Source organism: Pinus tabuliformis, chromosome 4_1 (assembly GCF_031772625.1).
Source record: "Pinus tabuliformis cultivar Carrire ecotype Pingquan chromosome 4_1, CPIR1, whole genome shotgun sequence".
In the NCBI taxonomy this organism is placed as follows: Eukaryota; Viridiplantae; Streptophyta; class Pinopsida; order Pinales; family Pinaceae; genus Pinus; species Pinus tabuliformis.
Genome location: NC_142303.1, coordinates 289749414 through 289767908, shown reverse-complemented (window position 1 = coordinate 289767908; position 18495 = coordinate 289749414). Strand labels below are relative to the sequence as shown.

The 18495-nt window shown below is 35.1% G+C and overlaps 1 protein-coding gene across 1 annotated transcript; it reads right to left on the bottom strand.

The window, feature by feature from the left end:
* Nucleotides 1-1498: 1498 nt before the first annotated feature.
* Nucleotides 1499-4291, bottom strand: LOC149175403 (protein STRICTOSIDINE SYNTHASE-LIKE 4-like). The gene is made up of 5 exons (XM_089421129.1): nucleotides 3931-4291; nucleotides 3653-3803; nucleotides 2601-2680; nucleotides 2241-2477; nucleotides 1499-2060 (listed from the first exon to the last, which is right to left on the bottom strand). The coding sequence occupies exons 1-5, from the start codon at nucleotides 3939-3941 to the stop codon at nucleotides 1499-1501; spliced, it is 1041 nt and encodes a 346-aa protein (XP_089277255.1). The 5' UTR covers nucleotides 3942-4291.
* Nucleotides 4292-18495: the final 14204 nt, after the last annotated feature.

Genomic DNA, 18495 nt, shown 5'->3' with positions numbered 1-18495 from the left:
CCACTGAATGTGGAAGCATGAAAGTAATCACTGGCTTAGGCAGGGGTTTCGGACTCAAATTTTAAATGGTCTGACAAGATTTAATCGCGAAATTTATCTGCACTTAATCGGCCAAGAAAATTGGCTTTGAGGCTGCCCAGGTAAAGACAGTCTCCCACCTCCATAGCAGACGTAACCATTGACATAATCTTCCCGTTGGAATCGTCAAAAATTTGGGTTCACCCTCCTCTCCCACCTTCACAACCATAGCCTGGCTCTTCTGAAATCCAATCCATTTCAACGGACTTTTTTTTCTAAGAACGAAAAAAGCATAACATTATATTAATATCAGATATTGTGGATTACAAATACCAACAAGATTCACCATATATATGCCCCATCAGAAATGCCAACCATACGCCCACCGTGAGATAACAGTGATAACATGACATGTAAAGTGAAATATATAGTCTATAGTCCAAATACATATACAGATGAAAAACAGCTTATTCAAGAAAATGCCCGAATCAGCAAATTACAAAAGATACCCTCAGAACATAATCTCTTCATCAAAACAGCCTGTACAGAGCGAAAAAGCAGTAGATCTTCGCCAGCAGAAGTTAGGAAGCACATAAGAAAGTGCAAAAAACAAGTACAGTATCAAAATTTTTATAAAAAATATAAAGAGGGAGATAGAAAACCTAGCCAGGGAAGGGGAAATCCTCAACATCAATATCCTGCTGGCCCAGGGAAATAGTTAAGTGCATTTTTCCAGTGGAGCCAATTAAGCCCTTCTTCAATAATTCATCTGCAACCATGTTCTGTTCCCTGTCTACATGCCTGATAGTGGAATTGTTGAGTTCCATCCATAACAATTCTATCCTCGTCAGCCATCCAAGTACTAAAGGATTTGTGATTTTTGCTGATCCCATAATATGATCGATTATAACTTTTGAATCTCCATGGATGTGAATGAGAGGAATATCCAGTAAAGTTGTGAACCATAGAAGGCCCCATAAGGCCATAACCTCAGCTTTAGTGTTAGTGCCCCTGCCTCCTTGCTAGAAAGCTCTGAAAATCAGTTCCTTCGAGATGGCAAGCCAAAAACCACATCCACATATGTGCTGTTGTGCAGCCCCATCAAAAAAGCCCATAGGGTATATCAGCTGAACTTCAGTCCTCTTGTGTCTAGGGGCCTTGTAGCAAATGTCCTCGGTAACCTTGTAGAAATTCTCAGTGCGATTCTGGAAGATGTGGTTGTTTCTCCACTTCCAAATTTCCCAAAAAAGTATAGGTAGGATGTTCCTCCAGTCAGCGTTTTGAGATCTCCACCATTGTAGACAGTCCTCAATGCAAGCATGTTGGATATATGGAAAACCAAAATGAGAAGAGAGTCCTTTCCAGACCTGAGTAGTGAGAGGACAAGTGAGGAAGATATGGTTGTTGTTTTTAGATTCCTTTTTACAAATAGGACATATTCCAGGTCCATGCCATTGCCTCTTTTGCAGATTTTCCCATGTTAGATTTTTGTTATGGAAAACCAGCCATGTAAAGAGTATAATTTTGATGGGGATTTTGGATTTCCAGAAAACAAAAAAATGTGTTTCTCAGACAGATTTGTATCCATGGAACAGAGAGAGAGGTATATATCTGCCACACTAATGTTTTCTTTCTTCATCTTTCTTGACCAGATTAACTTATCATGTCTTCCAACTCGGCAAATCCCAAGTTGTTTCATCCCAGCAATTATGCGCTCCCATACCAGGTCCCAATGACCAGATAAACCCAGTTCCTGAGCGCATTTCCAGATAGGATAAGGACCCCTCCAAGTAGAAATTGCTTGACTCCAGAAGAAAATGCCTCTTCTATTAAGGGCATCTATAAGCTGTTCCGGGATATTGTTAACATCACCATAACCCAGAAGACGATCAGAGCCAATGAGAATGTTGTGGCTGCCCGTCCTGTCTGACTGCCTGTCTGCGGGGATATTTATGTTGTCAGGACCTCCAGGCAAATTTTCTATGAAGATTTCTGTGCTTCCAAGCTTCTCCCCTTTGATCCAATGTTTTAGGCATCTGAGCCTGAGCAATAAATTCTCCAATTATTTATAGGAACAATAAACAATTTAACTTTCATATATCTAATGTATGGATATTTGAGCAGAGACAGAAGCAACAGTATGGTAACAATTATTAGTATTATTCTTTATAATATCTGAGATAAATCAATGCTAAGCTAATGTAAATATATTATCTACTTACTTCCATGTCTCACATATGAGGATGTAGTCTTCCTCTAATGAAAGAGCAACTCCATTTGCAAACCCAAGACCATCAAGTAAAACCGTAGTCTTCTTTGTTATTGGAACATATTTCAGAAGCCTGCCATGGGGTTTTGCTTTCAAAAGATCCAGAAAGAATCTGTCAGCTCCAAACTTGGTGCTTGCATCTGAGAAATATACATTTCCATCGCTAGCCTCGACAACAGCATTAGCTAACCTATAAAACCCCACCTGTACCCTTTGTTATATTTTATGAAAACAAAAGCAAAGAACGTTCTGTTGATTCAAATGGTTAAATGTCACAGGTGCAAAGACATAAAAGGGTTTCAATCCAACAAACTTGATCGGAATTCCATCAACTTCTGAAGCTAAAAGAAATATTTGATCATCATTAACCTTCAGCAGGCCCTGTAAAATAATCTGTCTTATGAATACAAGAGACATGAAGTTTCAGTCTCACAGTAGCAAATGCCTATTTAAGCCCCAGTTTGGTATGCATTTGCATAAGTTTCTCAGCTAAAAATTGTATATAGATATAAGAGAAATGAAAGCACACAGTAACACAAACTGATTTAAAATTTAATTTTATCGACACGGTAGGAAAACCTATCCTCATTTATTCGTCGAACTCAATTTATATGCTATCTCTAAAGTTTTAACTTCAATTTTGTATATCTCAAAGTTTCAATATTTAATACATAACATAGGTCAATTTAAACCCATTTTGATATGCATATTTATAGATTTCCCAGCTTTATTATGCATATCAAATCCGGATTAACATGGGTATAGAACCTGCTGAATAATTTTTTCATATAGATACCAGATACAGAAAGGTTCATAGTAGCTCAAACCCTTTTAAACTTCAATATTTAATATTTGAAATATGCAGTGTAATTACACTATCGATATTAGAAGCGGATTCACATGGTATAGACCCTGCACAAAATATTTCTCATATAAATACAAGACATATAAAGTCTCACAGTAGTACAAACACATTTAGATTCGCCCGAAATCAGGGGAAGTTTCTTCAAGCAGGGTATCCTTTATTTAAAACTGGCCGGATTTGTCTTCTTTCAGTGAAATTTCAGTGGTAAATTGGCAGAAAAATAGATGTTAATAACGGTTTCATGGTTAAATTGCCAAGCACATAGTTTTTCTATGCTTCAGGGGTTTTGAGGGTTTTTAATAAGTTTTTCTATGATTCAGAGGCTTTTGAGGCTTTTTAATAATTTTTACTAGACTTCAGGGGTTTTGAATAAATCTGAAATCTCCAAAAATCAATTTGAATTTTTCACTTTACCTGACCAAAATGAGCGGGGGCTGTGTAAAACTAGCAGAAAATAGTTAAGACATATACTCTTACCTGGTTGGGCATAAAACAAGAACATCACCACCCTTGCTCACAGTAAGGTCTAGAGGAGCACTTCCAACCATATTCCAGTCTTCCCATGACCCATTTAAATGCATACGTTTTATCCAGCCATCCCGGGTGGCAGTGTAAATCAATCCCTGACTGTCCACAGCTGTATCTTCTGGCCTGTGCAGCACCCCTTCCTCCAGTCATTTTGGCAATTTCGCAATTTCGCAAAACAGAATATGAGTCCCAGTATGATCAACAACAAAATATAGTTATGGTACATAAATATACTTTAATCTACACTCACCTGCAAAACATTGTTTTTAGCAAAGGGAACTTCCCGTTTATAACTATGTTGCAAAATTAATGGAGATGGAGAAATGGGCGAGTGGGCTATAAGTGGCAGAAACCAAACAACCAAACAACCTGCAACTAGGATCAACCCTGTTAGGCGATTGATTACCAAATCCATTTTTCTGTTTCGCTTTGAAGGGTTGTCGATGGAAGTGAAAAGGTTTGCAAGCCACCAGAACAGGCATACTTTGTCCCTTTCTCTGTAACTAGTCAACATACCACAGGCCGATTTTACTGTAACACGTCAGGACATGACAGGCTGATTTTATCGATGGAGGCCTCTCTGAACATAAATTGTTCCGAAAATATTTAAGTTAATGACGACAGTTCATTGTCCAAGCCTGTTATGTTATACCAGATGTCTACTCCTAACTGGTCTAGTGACCTGGTAGTATACTTGGGTTTAGCTGCACATGAGATTTGGGCTCCATCTCACGTTGTAAAATTTATAATGGTCAAATTTTAATAAGAACAGTACTTAGTAGTTAATTTTAGTAAATGTTGATGGTTTGATTAGAAATGATTTGTTGATGGTGTGTAATGGTGAAAATTTTGTTTTATTGAATGCTTTTTCATCACTTTTATATATACTTTTATTTTTAGTTATTAATTTGTTTTCTTAATGAAGAAAAATATTTTTTAATCGACCTAAAGTAATCGAGTTTAGGCTTCTGTGATCCATATCAAGTTAGAGAAAGATTTCGGCGAAAATCACATGGAATCTCATTTGTCGACGCGTTTCGAACCAACCAGTATGGTTCATCATCGACGTAAAGTACTTTATCAATAAATATATATATATATATATATATATATATATATATATATATATTAATGTAAATAAATTTTATTAGCAAATTATTATTATTTTTAATAATCACAAACAAAATTATATACTTTTATATATTTTTAATAACATCTAGTAATATATAATATATATAATATTTTTGTAATTTTTTTATTTTAAATTAGATTATCATTTTTAATAATTTTAAAATTATTAAAATAATAATATTAAAAAAGATTGAAAGTTAAAATTTTTATAGTATAATTAAACACATTTCCCTTACCTATAACCTAAATAACAACTATGTTAGTATGTGAATCTTTATATAATCATGAATTCCTACACCACTTGAGGTATTTCACATTATGGGATTATTTTTTATCTTTAGTTTGTTTTTAATTTTCATTGCCTTATCTTTTGATGAGGTGTTGATGTGAGAGCAAATCTAATTTATGAGGTGATTTTATTCGTGCATTATATTATTGTATCATTGGAATGAATAATATACAATGAAGATGATAGCTAAAGGGCTTTTCATCAAGGTTTTGTATAATGTCTTGTGTCCTATTTCTTAATATGTATTAGAGCTCCTCTAGTTTTAAGAGTCTTGTAGCTCCTCATGGTAGTCATCCATGAGAGGTGTAACTAATATGAAGATGTTTCAGGGTAGTGATCCATAAGCAATTCAAATATCAAAGTCTTAGCATCATATTCACTCATTGATCCCATAGGAACTTGGATGATAAGAGAACTATTATGTAAATTTGACAATTTCATAGATCTCTAGTTTTGAGGTCATTATGTTGTAGATCTAAGAAGCCACTGAAGAACCAACACAAGCCATGAATTGGTGAGAAATGTGAGACATCATTTAAAAGTCAATGGTTTATTGAACAACCGCATCCATATGGATGCCTAATGATAAAGCAATAGTTATATTGCTTAGATCGATCCACACTAGCACCCACCAATCAATCCACAAGCAACATTTCCAAGTAGTGATCTCAACAAGCACACCTTTAGTCCATAATCAAAAGGAAGATTTGAAAGTTCATGCACAACATAAATACACATCAGCTAGCAACCCATTATGCACCCATCGAGTGATGAAAAAGATGAGGCACACAAATTTTTTTGCGTGGTCACCAACATGAATTGATATTTTGATTAATTGCTTCTTTATTTATAGATTTGTGTATTTAATCCAAGAGAAACTATAGTTAAACTTGAGATCCATGTATAATCGATTAACATCCTTAATCTATCTAGTGCCTTGACCCTCCTAAAACTGTATATAATATAAAGAGGAGTTGTGGCCCTCTCAGCAACATCTTAAAAAATCCTAGGTTTTCCATTATCAAAACCATGTTTCAGTTGTGGACCAATTGTTGATTTTCATAGTGACTTTGTCAACCACCACCCATAGCAAAGACCATATTACGTAATGAATTAAGTGACCATATTTTGCATGAATGTTTATGAATTAAGTTGGGGGAGAAAGGGCTTCATCAATCTAGAAGGGGATATGATTAGTTGAAATATCAAGATTAGAACCAACTAATGAGAGATATTCTAGATGGCTAACTCACCTCACTATCTATTCTTTGGAACTCATGGTGGATCATGGCCTTGATTCTATTTTTTTGGTGCAAAGTGAATCATTGCCTTTGGTATAGGTTGAGCCATGTCATAACTCATGAAAAAAGAGTAATTATGTTGCCTTGGTCATAGGTAATTATCTCTCATGTTGTCAAATGCCCATGCACATCCACAAAGTTTTAAGGAAAAATCGTTTGTTGAAAAACCTTAAAAAGGTTGAGCACTTGGAGTGCAAATCATGTTGCTTCAAGGACATTACTTCATGGGCAACAAATGTTGGATGGAATCTTTGTGTTATGCCAAAATTTTGCACAGACAATAGAATCGTGGATTATATTATTGTATCATTGGAATGAATAATATACAATGAAGATGATGGCTTAAGGGCTTTTCACCAAGGTTTTGTGTAATGCCTTGTGTCCTATCTCTTAACATGTATTAGAGCTCCTTTAGTTTTAAGAGTCTTGTAGCTCCTCATGGTAGTCATCCATGAGAGGTGCAACTAATATGAAGATGTTTCAGGGTAGTGATCCATAAGTAATCCAAATATCAAAATCTTAGAGTCATATTCACTCATTGATCCCATAGGAACTTGGATGATAAGAAAACTCTTTGATTATCTAAAGAGAACTATTATGTAAATTTTGCAATTTCATAGATCTCTAGTTTTGAGTTCATTATGTTGTAGATCTAAGAAGCCATTGAAGAACCAACACAATCCATGAATTGGTGAGAAATGTGAGATATCATTTAAAAGTCAATGGTTTATTGAACAAATTCACCCATATGGATGCCTAATGATATAACAATAACTATATTTCTTAGATTGATACACACTAGCACCCACCAATCAATCCACAAGCCACATTTCCAAGTAGTGATCTGAACAAGCACACCTTTAGTCCATAATCAAAAGGAATATTTGAAGTTCATGCACAACATAAATACACATCAACTAGCAACCCATCATGCACCCATTGAGTGATGAAAAAAATGAGGCACACAATTTTTTTTTACGTGGACACCCACATGCATTGATATTTTGATTAATTGCTTCTTTATTTAAAGATTTTTGTATTTCATCAAAGAGAAAATATAGTTAAACTTAAGATCCATGGATAATCGATTAACGTCATTAATATATCTAGTGCCTTGACCCTCCTAAAACCGTATATAATATAACTAGCAATTGCCCCAAAAGGTGCAAAAAGAGGCCAATAGGTTTTTTAAATTGGAAAAAGGGTATAAAAATTGGAAAAATGGTACAAGAAACGCATTTGTAGATATGTATGCCATATGTTGCAAATTTATTTTATATATATATATTGTAAAAGATGATATTTTAGTCTTATGGATCTTTATTATATATAATAAATTGTACATATTTATCATTTCTTTCTTTTATAATTATATTCCTTATATTAACCAAATATTATTCCTCTTTTACAACATTTCTTGAATAAATAAATAAATATAAATATAAATAAAAAAATTGAAGTTAATCAATGCCCAAATAAGCTATCTCCTTGTTGACTCCACATATGTTATTTATATCATGCATGTGTACTAAAGAGACTAACAATAGATGCATTAGAAAGAATTTCTCATATGTATGGGCAACCTATGTACTGCATTGGTATCTTCCGCAGTCATATGTTTTCATCAAATCTTGCAGAGGGTTACATTTGTAAAAGCAATGCACAATTTACACCCTCGAATACAAAAGGACAAAATCTAATTACATAGAAAGCAACAACCTTGATTTCATTTTTCTGTACATAAAAATAATACGCATGCTAACACCAGAATGCCACTGAAATCACCAAATTTCAACCAAAAATTCATGGATCTACTGATGCTAATTTTAAACAACACTAGGAACTGCAAATTCTGAAACAATGTGTAGAATTATTAAATTATTTATTTATTTTTGTTTTTTTTTTTTTTTTGTTTTTTTGTTTTTTTTCTTCTAGGAAAAATGACACACAAAAGCTTTTGAGGTAATGTTACGGAATTCACCAGAATTACAATGCTATTCAAATTTACAACCTGTTATGCAGAGCTTTACAATATTTATGTCATGGTGAAGAGTTTTCCCCTCCAAGTTAGTGAAAAATCCGAGTGCTGCGCTCTAAGGCTCCCTTGTCTTGGTTCCTATAAATACTGAAGAAAAGTCACCTGAATATGATAAAATCATATATTTTTAGTAATGATGTCATAACTAAAAAAGTTCAGACATATATATATATATATATAGATATATAATGCTAAAATTAAGGCACAAAATCTCAAATCTCTACTTTAAACTCTTAAATGCTTATTATTCCAAACTATTTAAATATGTGAAGAACATTAAAACAAGCCTTACAAAACGACGAAATATTCAAAACGTTAGTAGTGAGGAGTTCAATGACTAGAAGAAAAATTTATATAAGTGTGTGCATCAGAATACTCGTCTTTTCTGATTTTATGAACATACAATCATATTTGCAGAGATAACAGAATTGTATCATATGATTGCAAATGTGCAGATCAAACAAGTACAAATTTCACACAATATGCAATTTATTTGACCAATTTTTTGAGCAATAAAGGGTCAACCGTAATTGCATGTCTTATATCATAAGTACTTTTAGACATCCTCTCTTTTTCTAACAGAAAAATCTCAAATGATGGCTACTAGGGACTTTCGTCAAGGACTATCTTTGGATTTGTGCTGAAGTTGGGAAGGTAAAATAAGAGTTGGACCAAATTATAATCATGTGTGGATGAATTTCATGCACGTGTAACTCTAGTGAAAGGATTTATTTACTATGCAATCTAGTTCCATGAATGGATGCTAAAACTAGAAGACATTAAAAGTTAGTACATAATACTTATGCATAGGGGGAGGCATGATTTGTAAATAACAAGCGACATCCATAACATGAATGAAACAATTGGACATGTAAAAGGCTTGTGGCATACATGATTAAGCAGCAGAGCTATACCATTACCAAGTCGAAACGGATGGCAACATGGATAATCCAGGTGGTATGAGTGACTTCCATGACGTGCTCCTAAAATCCTTGAATACAAGAATGCTTAGAAAAAGAGGTGAGGATCATCCAACATATTTCTTTCCCACCCACTTGTCTTCAGTATTTCTTATTGGCTGTTGAAAACTGGCAAAAGGTAGAAAATTATGGGTAGGTTCAAGACAACTATAACATAAGAGTTCACTATGACGTGAACATGCCCATATTAAGAACAAGTGATTTTGATACAGAATGAGGATTTATTTATTTATTTATTTTTTTCGTACACACACAAAAAATGTTTTAATGGTTTTAGGTCAATGGGGTGGTGATTCTGTGAATTAACAGTGAAGATGGAGGCATGTCAGTCCACCCACCATGGATCAGTTCACCCCTGAGACACAAATAAGTGGTTGGGGATAGGGGCAAGTCCAAGGTGACTTTAACAAGCAACTTAGAAGAACATGCAGTTCTTATTTTAAATAGTCTTCTCTTCAAGGGTTGTTTTCCTGACATAATTCATGAAACCATAAACACAACAAAACCTTCACAATTAAGCTTTAAAGGTTATATCATTTTTTTGTGAAGACTTATGTGATTTCCCTTGAGTGCTCACATTTCAACTGAAAACACTAAAGTGGATAAACATTTCAAACTTCAACCTAGTGAAGAATAGCCATATGTGATCACTATCACTAGAGCACACATTTTAGGGTTGGCTTCTAACTAGCAATTTATTAAGTATTTATTTGAGAAAGAGCTCATCTTGAATACCTTTTACAAATAAATAAGTGTGTAGAGAGAGAGAAAATCCACATGGAACAAGTAATCTCATGATTCTCCATATGTGCTACTGGACTGGTTTCTTGGTGGGCAGACCAATAGCATAGAGAACTATCACATGTAAAGCTCTATTTCAGTAATAAAATAACAAACCTTACACAATAAAATAATTAGTAAAATTGGCCTATGTATGAGCAATCTGTGTTCGCAATCTTACATGAAATAAAGAAGAGAAAGAATTTGCTTGGTGCAAGTTCACGGTAGAAACAAATCATTGCAGCTTCAACATGTTTGATCACACAAACTTACCATGGAAATAAACGAAAAAGATATTAGAACTATGCAATGGATAAGATTTGTAGTCATGCATGCTAGAAGTAAGGCAAATCGCATGTCCAATGCCCTTCCTAAACTCTCTATTTACATGCAATTCTCCCAACCATGCACTGGATAAGATTTGAAGTCATTCTTAAATAAATAAATCACTTTTAAATTACAAAAACCTTTAAAATATTTAAAAACATAAAAATGATATATCCAAAATTAAATTGGATGGACATTACTAATATATAAATCTTTGTCAAAAACTCCTTCCACACTTTAAAAAAATATTAAATTATTAAAAACCTTAAAATTATTTCCCAACATAAAAATGATATATCCAAAATTAAAATGATACTTCAAAATAAATTTCAATTATTAAAAACCTTAAAAATATTTCCCAACATAAAAATGATATATCCAAAATTCAAATGGATTCACATTACTAGTATATAATAGTAACATGATAAATATGTCCCAACATATAAATGATATATCCAAAATTAAAATGGATTCACGTTACTAGTACATAATAGTAACATGATAAATATGTCTCAAAAACTCTAGCCTCCCACACTTCAAAATAATATTACCAGGGAAGAATATAGAGGAATAATATTACTAGTAAAGAATACAAAGAAAAAATACAAAGAAATTCCTTTTCATGCATGGATAGAGGTTTAATAAATTAATCCAAGACTCTTAAAACAAAAATCAAAACAAAGAAAAACCCTACACATAAAATGCATTGAAACCTAATACCCACATATTAAAGTTAAATGGAATCATAGAAGGAAAGATAACATACATGGGGATGGATTTTACGCCATGTCACTCGCTTCTAAGAAAAGGACTGATATCTATGCTTCCTGACATGCTGTTGAGGAGAGCATGGTAGTGGTGAAAACCTCCGCAATCGTGATTGCTTGGTACCCAGTTTGGCCTTCTGCAAACCCTTACTACCCAATTATTTTATCTTCCAAACGTTAAAGTTCTTCAAAACCTCGACGAACAAATCTCAAATAACAATTGCAATCAAACAGGGGTGAGAATATTTCACAAGCATTCTCAATCCATATGAATGCATTTCACCATCATAACCACACAGAATGGAAAATATAAATCCACATAACAGAGTAGAAATAATAATCGCCTTTAAACAGAATCCAAACATAGAATTGGTAATACAATTCCATATGAAAAGAAGAGTCCGTTAACATGATTGTTTGCCGGAAAACTATCTCCAAAACAAGTATGTTCATTCAAACATTTACCAGAACCCAAAAATATTAAAAAGCCAAAACGCTTAAGTAGGGCGAGTACTTATCTGTTAATTTACAAACATAGACCCTAGCAATAGACTCACATGGATATTAAATTAATGCAAACCATCACGGATGAGAGCTCCATACTTTAGGGAGAAAGTCAGAGTCGCTGAGCTTATCCCTCTTTTCTTCTCCAAGACGACGAGATATGAAATCATTGGAATTTATCTTCACCTCAACTGCTAGAAGGTCGGCCTGGTGCGCCACCCAGAGCCTTCGGTTGTTCTCGCACTAGAGCCTTCCATCGTCTCCTCCATGGACTTTAAGCGGACCCAAAGGTGAAAAATTGAGCCTTCCCCCTTTATATCAGACACTGTATCTTCCAATTCGACGCCATTGTGGGCTTTACTGAAGGAATCCTATATACTCTCCTGGGTGAACTGCGAATTTTGGGGATCGCAGATGTCGTGGGTTTGTGGGCCTGAATTCCTGAGGTCTTCATCACAAAATACAGTTGGAATCATCTCGATATGTACATCGCGTCCTAGTCCAACCTCTTCTACGGAGAATACTGTTGGGATCATAGTATAATCAAGGTCTTTATCTGAGAATATCATGGGGATCATACTGAAATTAACATCTTCATTGCTTGATTTCCTTTCCATCTTCATCACGAAGGTTTGTGTATTCAGCGTCAATGAAAAGAGAAATTTCGGAAATGAACAAATCGATCAAGAAGATGTTAAGTTCGAATTTATATGGAAACTCTAAGGAAAGCAACGAAGCCCGTGTTTTGTTCCAGATTTGCGAGTAGGGTATCGAAAGTATGCATATTCAGTGCCACAAACTCCACTAAGCACATCCTAGAACTCCGGTGTAAAACTGGTGCGCATAGATGTCAAGTGGAAATCAGAAAGGTGTCGTAAAATCTGTGCACAGATGTCACACAAAAACAAGAAGTGTAGACGAAAACCAAAGGTCTACTTATTCAAAAGAAAGGCCTATCATCCTAAAGATGAGGTGTGGCTTTTTGAGCAACATCTTAAAAAATCCTAGGTTTTCCATTATCAAAATCAAGTTTCAATTATGGACCAATTGTTGATTTTCATAGTGACTTTGTCAACCACCACCCACAGGAAAGACCATATTATGTAATGAATTAAGTGACTATATTGTGCATGAATGTCTATGAATTAAGTTGGGGGAGAAAGGGCTTCATCAATCTGGAAGGCGATATGATTAGTTGAAATATCAAGATTAGAACCAACTAATGAGATATATTCTAGATGGCTAACTCGCCTCACTATCTATTCTTTGAAACTCAGGTGGATCATGGCATTGATTCTATTTTTTTGGTGCAACGTGAATCATTGCCTCTATTATAGATTGAGCCAGATTTATTTTTTGACATATCATATCTAATGAAAAAAGAGTAATTATGTTGCTATGGTCATAGGTAATTATCTCTCATGTTGTCAAATGCTCATGCATGTTCACAAAGGTTTAAGGAAAAATTGTTTGTTATAAAAACATTAAAAAATTTAAGCAATTAGAGTGCAAATCATGTTGCTTCAAGGACATTAGATCGTGGGCAATGGAGATGTTGGATGGAATCTTTGTGTTATCCCAAAATTTTGCATAGACAATAGAAGAACAATAACATGTTAGAAATAGGTTCAAACATCAATCAAAGCAATCCTAGGTGAAATAAATTCCTAAAGCATGAAAATATATAGGAAGAAATTGAATTTTCATTCACCATACAACTTTTTGACTAATCGCCTAGGAACGCACGTATGTTCTTTAGTAAACTTGCACGACCATGGGGATGCTGGTAGAAAAAGTCACGCAAGAATTGTTTTCACATTTTTAACTCTCCAACCGATATATTTGATTTGGCCCAGTCGTATACATTGAGATTCCCACCTTTTGGTTGAGGAAAAATTGACCCCAAGCTATGCTTTTTCGATAAAAATGATCAATAGTGGTTATGGAAGTTTTTCTAGAAAATCTCATCCACTCAGGTCTATAAAAGAAGGGTCGGGATAAGGAATTCAAGGGAGACATCCAGAGTAAGGCTATGCTAACAATATAGTGTAGAAGTAAGGAGGACTAAGAGAGATAGAAGGAGACAAAGACCCATCCCTCGGAAGAGACTAAGCTACTCCCTTTGTAGCCTATTACACAACGAGGTGAAGTTACAATAAATTTGGTGATTACTGAACTTTCTTGTCTTTTATATTCTGTTATGCTTATAAGATAATATATTTTTCTATTTACTTTACATAAAGTATTTGTGTTCTTTTATTGTCTTATGGATTATGGATCTAACCTAGTTTATATACTAACAATCAAATTGTTGTATGTTTCCATTTAACAAAGTGATTATTTCATCTTTCTGTATGCGCTTGAGGGAGATAACCACTAACAAGAGTGACAACTCCCTTAGGTTTAGATTCTACCTTTTTTCTCATCTCCTCCCATATGTAACATACTCCCTTCTATACCTAGCCCAAAGAGGGAAGTTACTAAGCTGACCCAACCTCCAAGGTTCCAATTATGGGAATGTGGTCTAGATCTTCGATCTTTTCCAAGATCTTCAAAACTTAAAATGGACAATTCGAGACCTTTCCAATGGTATAAATTTTATCTTGATCCGACCTCCAGATGAAAAGATAGGATCCTTCAAATATTTGGCTTGTTAACTTCTTCCAAGTCATACTAGCCTGCCATGTGGCACCAATGTGCCCCCCACATGGCTATTTATTTTAATGCCATGTCACCTCCCCAATATTGCGTTACATTTCTTCCAGTATATTCTGACTCATTCATGTCCTTATATACTCACGGGACTCCCCTTATCCACGATCCAATATATATATATATATATAAGGGAAGACCCCTCCTTTCCAAGCATAAATGTCATGTGTGCCCCCTATTCCACCTCATCCCAGAAATAAAATCCTTGGGATTTCCTTGGAGTCCCCCTTTAGAATCGTCGGGGAAGAATCCTCTGGGGTTACATGGATGTTTTTCCTAGGTATGCCACCACATCAACCTACTAGGGGTGCTCAACCATTTGCATGAGACCCAACCCCCACCACGGACCCCTCCTCCTATGGGATACTTTACTTATTCCCACAACTGCGCACTTGGGCCCCATCATAGCCACATCACCCTAGGGATAAAATTTCAGTGGGATTGCACCGCAGTTCACTAGAATTTGTCGGGGTGGAAGCGTCAGGGTGACGTTGCAAGTTCCTTTCACTAGGGTAACGTTAAAGTTTTGAGTTAGCTATTTCTTCATAGGGGTTCACAAATGAACGTGCCCATAAGCCATGTCGTCCCAGAAATACAATCATGGAAGTTCCAAGCGAAGCCTCCCTTTGAAACCTTTGAGGTCATCCAACAAAACAAATTTAATGAGGAGATAAACGACCCTAATAACACATCGCTCTTACCTTTGGTCATTGCGCCCGACCACATGGTTGTATGAGACTCAAGGTCTAATTTCTGCAAGCCCTGGACTTCTAACCCCCGTAACATAGATACATATAAGGTTTTCAACTCCTGTGCATTTGTCAAAAACATGATTTTTATATGTTTACATGATAGAGCCTTTTTTCAAGCCTTCATAGCCACACTCGGCCCAACCTTTAGCCTTGTATGTGAAGAATTATATAGGTGCATAGGCACATATATTTATATATGCTCTACGTTATCCTTTTTAAACTTTTACACAACCTTGGTTTGTCATGCCCTCTGTTTCAGCTTACACATACACACATGTTTATATATATTTACTCATTTATATGAAACTAGGGTTAGCCCTCCTAAGCTTCTCCACTACCTTGGCCCATCTCGAACTACGAACTATGATATCTATCTATCTATATAGGCTATCCCTCCTGAGCTATTAAATTATAAAATAAATCATGTAGGCCAAATTGTTTTAACATAGACATTTGTTTTCTTTTTATCAGAGTTTGTCTTTTTTTTTCGACGCATAGGTATTTAGACAATTTGTAGGCTTAGAGTGAATACAGGAATAACCCCTTCATTAGGAAAATAATTAGGAAATTAGTCTCTTATTTCTACACCATAGAGAGGGCATTCCATGCTGTGATTTTGGAGCCATCAAGCCCAAAATGCACTCCATCAATAGTAAATAAAAATATTTAGACATGTATCCCTTAGATATATGATAGGAACTCATAAAAAGAAACATAAGCACTCATGCATTAAATTCAACAAGTTCATGCACCATCATTACACAATAAAGCAACATCACTCAGATGTACATGTCAATTTCCACATTGAAATTCTTTAATTTAATAGCTCTTAGCTAAGAGCATCCTATTTACAATACATGAAAAGGGCAAATTGAAGGCGGGACTTCAATTTTCCACCCAACCGTAGACCTAATATAGCCAAAATCACTTATAGTAGTCACCTTCGAGCCAAATCCATGATATAAGGGGAAATTATTTTCAGTAGATTTAACAGGAAGCCATGTTTAGTACACAGAGGACAGGAAATACATATAACATTGGGTGGTTTATCATCTAGTCAAGCACTACATAATTTACTACAATGGGTGGTTTATCAGTTGTGTCAAGCACTCCGAGAGTGGTTTATTAGCCCACAACAAGCACCCTGAGTGGTTTTTCAACTCTCTCTCAACAAGCACCCATCTGCAAGAGGTTTTTCATCCCTAGCTATCACCCTGAGTGGTTTCTCAGCCAATCCTTGGCAATCACTCATTCACATTTCTTCTCGAACTTCTTACACTTCTATTCACACATTCCTCTTTCAGAGAATCCCATTCCCTCAACTCATAGCTCTTTTCGGCTATACTCATGAGCTTCACCAACAAAAGGTCCAACCCCTGCAATGTTGTGCATTTTCCTTTTTATCATTTCCTCAGGGTGCCTCTCATGTTCCTCTTAGACTCTTCCTCTTCTTTTTTTTATTATTTGCACCATAAAATTAGTTAAAGGTGTCATCTAACCCCACATGGGCTTATCTTTCCTCTTCCCTCTTAAATCATGGATCTGTGGTTCCACACTTCAAGTCATTACATAGAGATATACTCATATTTAATATCAAGTATCATTACATTGTAAAAATCAGGGGGAAAGCATACCAGGGGTGTCACACCATATTTTTTAGTTTTTTTTTTCTTTCTCACATTTGTTTGTTGGTACCTTTTTTTCCCTCCCAGATGTTGTTTTGTTGAGTTTTTGTAGAAATTGGAGCTTAATTGCCCAGGGAAAATTTTCATACAGGAAAGGCATCACTTAGTGTGTGACCACGTGGAATTTCTTTGAATATTCACACAACATCGTGCAACACTATGCAAATAACCTTTGTAACAATCACACGATTGGGATAAAACCGCGTGGTCTGAGTCTGTCTCTACTGGCTGTGGTTTTTGCCTCTTTGAGATCCACATCTCCTTTGTTTTGTTTTTTACAACCCATAAAGTCAATAATCATAATAAACAAGAACTAAGTAAAATTTATCTCAAATAATCTAAGTATGGGAAAAATATACTAAGATTCTTAAATTTTACTTAATCTGTGGTCCAATGCCACCATAACTAGATTTCTTTTTCTTTTATTTTCAAACAAAGTATATATTTTTCTTCAAGAAACCATATAATTCTAGTTAAAACACCCCACATACAAATAGGCCTCATTCCAAAGGAGAATACCATGTGTTCTCTTTGCCCTATGCTCTTATGAGTGATCTCTGCATAATAGCATTGTATTTTATTTTGGACCTAACTCCCCTCACGTAGTCATATTTTTGTGCTATTGAAGCAAGAAAGAAATTTTAGTGTAGGTAAAGTTATTTAGCACTCACTATTTATTGGTTCATTACTTCTAGTTTCTAGCTTTACTCAAACATATCACCCTTCCCACACAACACTCCTTAATTCAAAATTGACTTTAAAAATGAACCCACAATATTAATTCACCAACATTAAACTGCCACAGGAGGTGCACAGAAGAATTAACTAGTTTGGGTAGGGAACTAGGGTTAGGCATTCAAATAATACCCCTTTTTCATTTACATATGAAACATAAGTCAATTGAGTAGGTATCTTGAAAATCCTTTATAACCTGATAGAAAAGATTACCCACGAGAAGTGATGTCATGTCATTAGGAGGTTAAAGTTGAGGTATGTTGGTTAGTGAGCTCACTTAGTGGCTACCCAACACTTTGGTTCTAAGTCGATCACATATCGTTTGAGGGTCAATTACTTCTCCCCCGTTTGGTGAAGGTACCATAATGACTAGTCATAAGAACATTATCTTACCCTATAGGTGACCGTTGTGGGAAGCAATGACACCTGGGTCAGATTTTGGTGGTTGTTAGTACACTCCCTAGTCTCCATCGTTATAATCAATTTCCACCAAGTACATGAGTACCATCCATCTTACAGGTTTGAGACCCCATCAATCGTGTCATGCCAAAAGGTTCTATTGAATTATATTGAGTGGACAAGAAATGTAGGTGTCTAAGAATGTTTTATTTTCCTGTTGCGCAGATGTGTGGATTTAAAATAACTGAAACTTGTTTATAACATCTTTATTACATTTCTTGCTTAAGTTTTACTTGTCCTTTAAATAAACACGTGTATTAATTGGGAAAATGAAATACATCTGCTTAACATCTCCCCACATTCAATTTAATTTTCGCCATTTCAAAGCTTGGCCAAAAACACCGGTCTTGGAGAT

What these genes read in the sequence shown, in the direction of transcription:
- LOC149175403 (XM_089421129.1), bottom strand. An exon ending in CTGTGAGCAAGGGTGGTGAT is followed by an intron (nt 2,681 to 3,652) that starts GTTCTTGTTTTA and finishes TTCATAAGACAG; the next exon opens with ATTATTTTACAGGGCCTGCT. An exon ending in GTTGATGGAATTCCGATCAA is followed by an intron (nt 2,478 to 2,600) that starts GTTTGTTGGATT and finishes GGGGTTTTATAG; the next exon opens with GTTAGCTAATGCTGTTGTCG.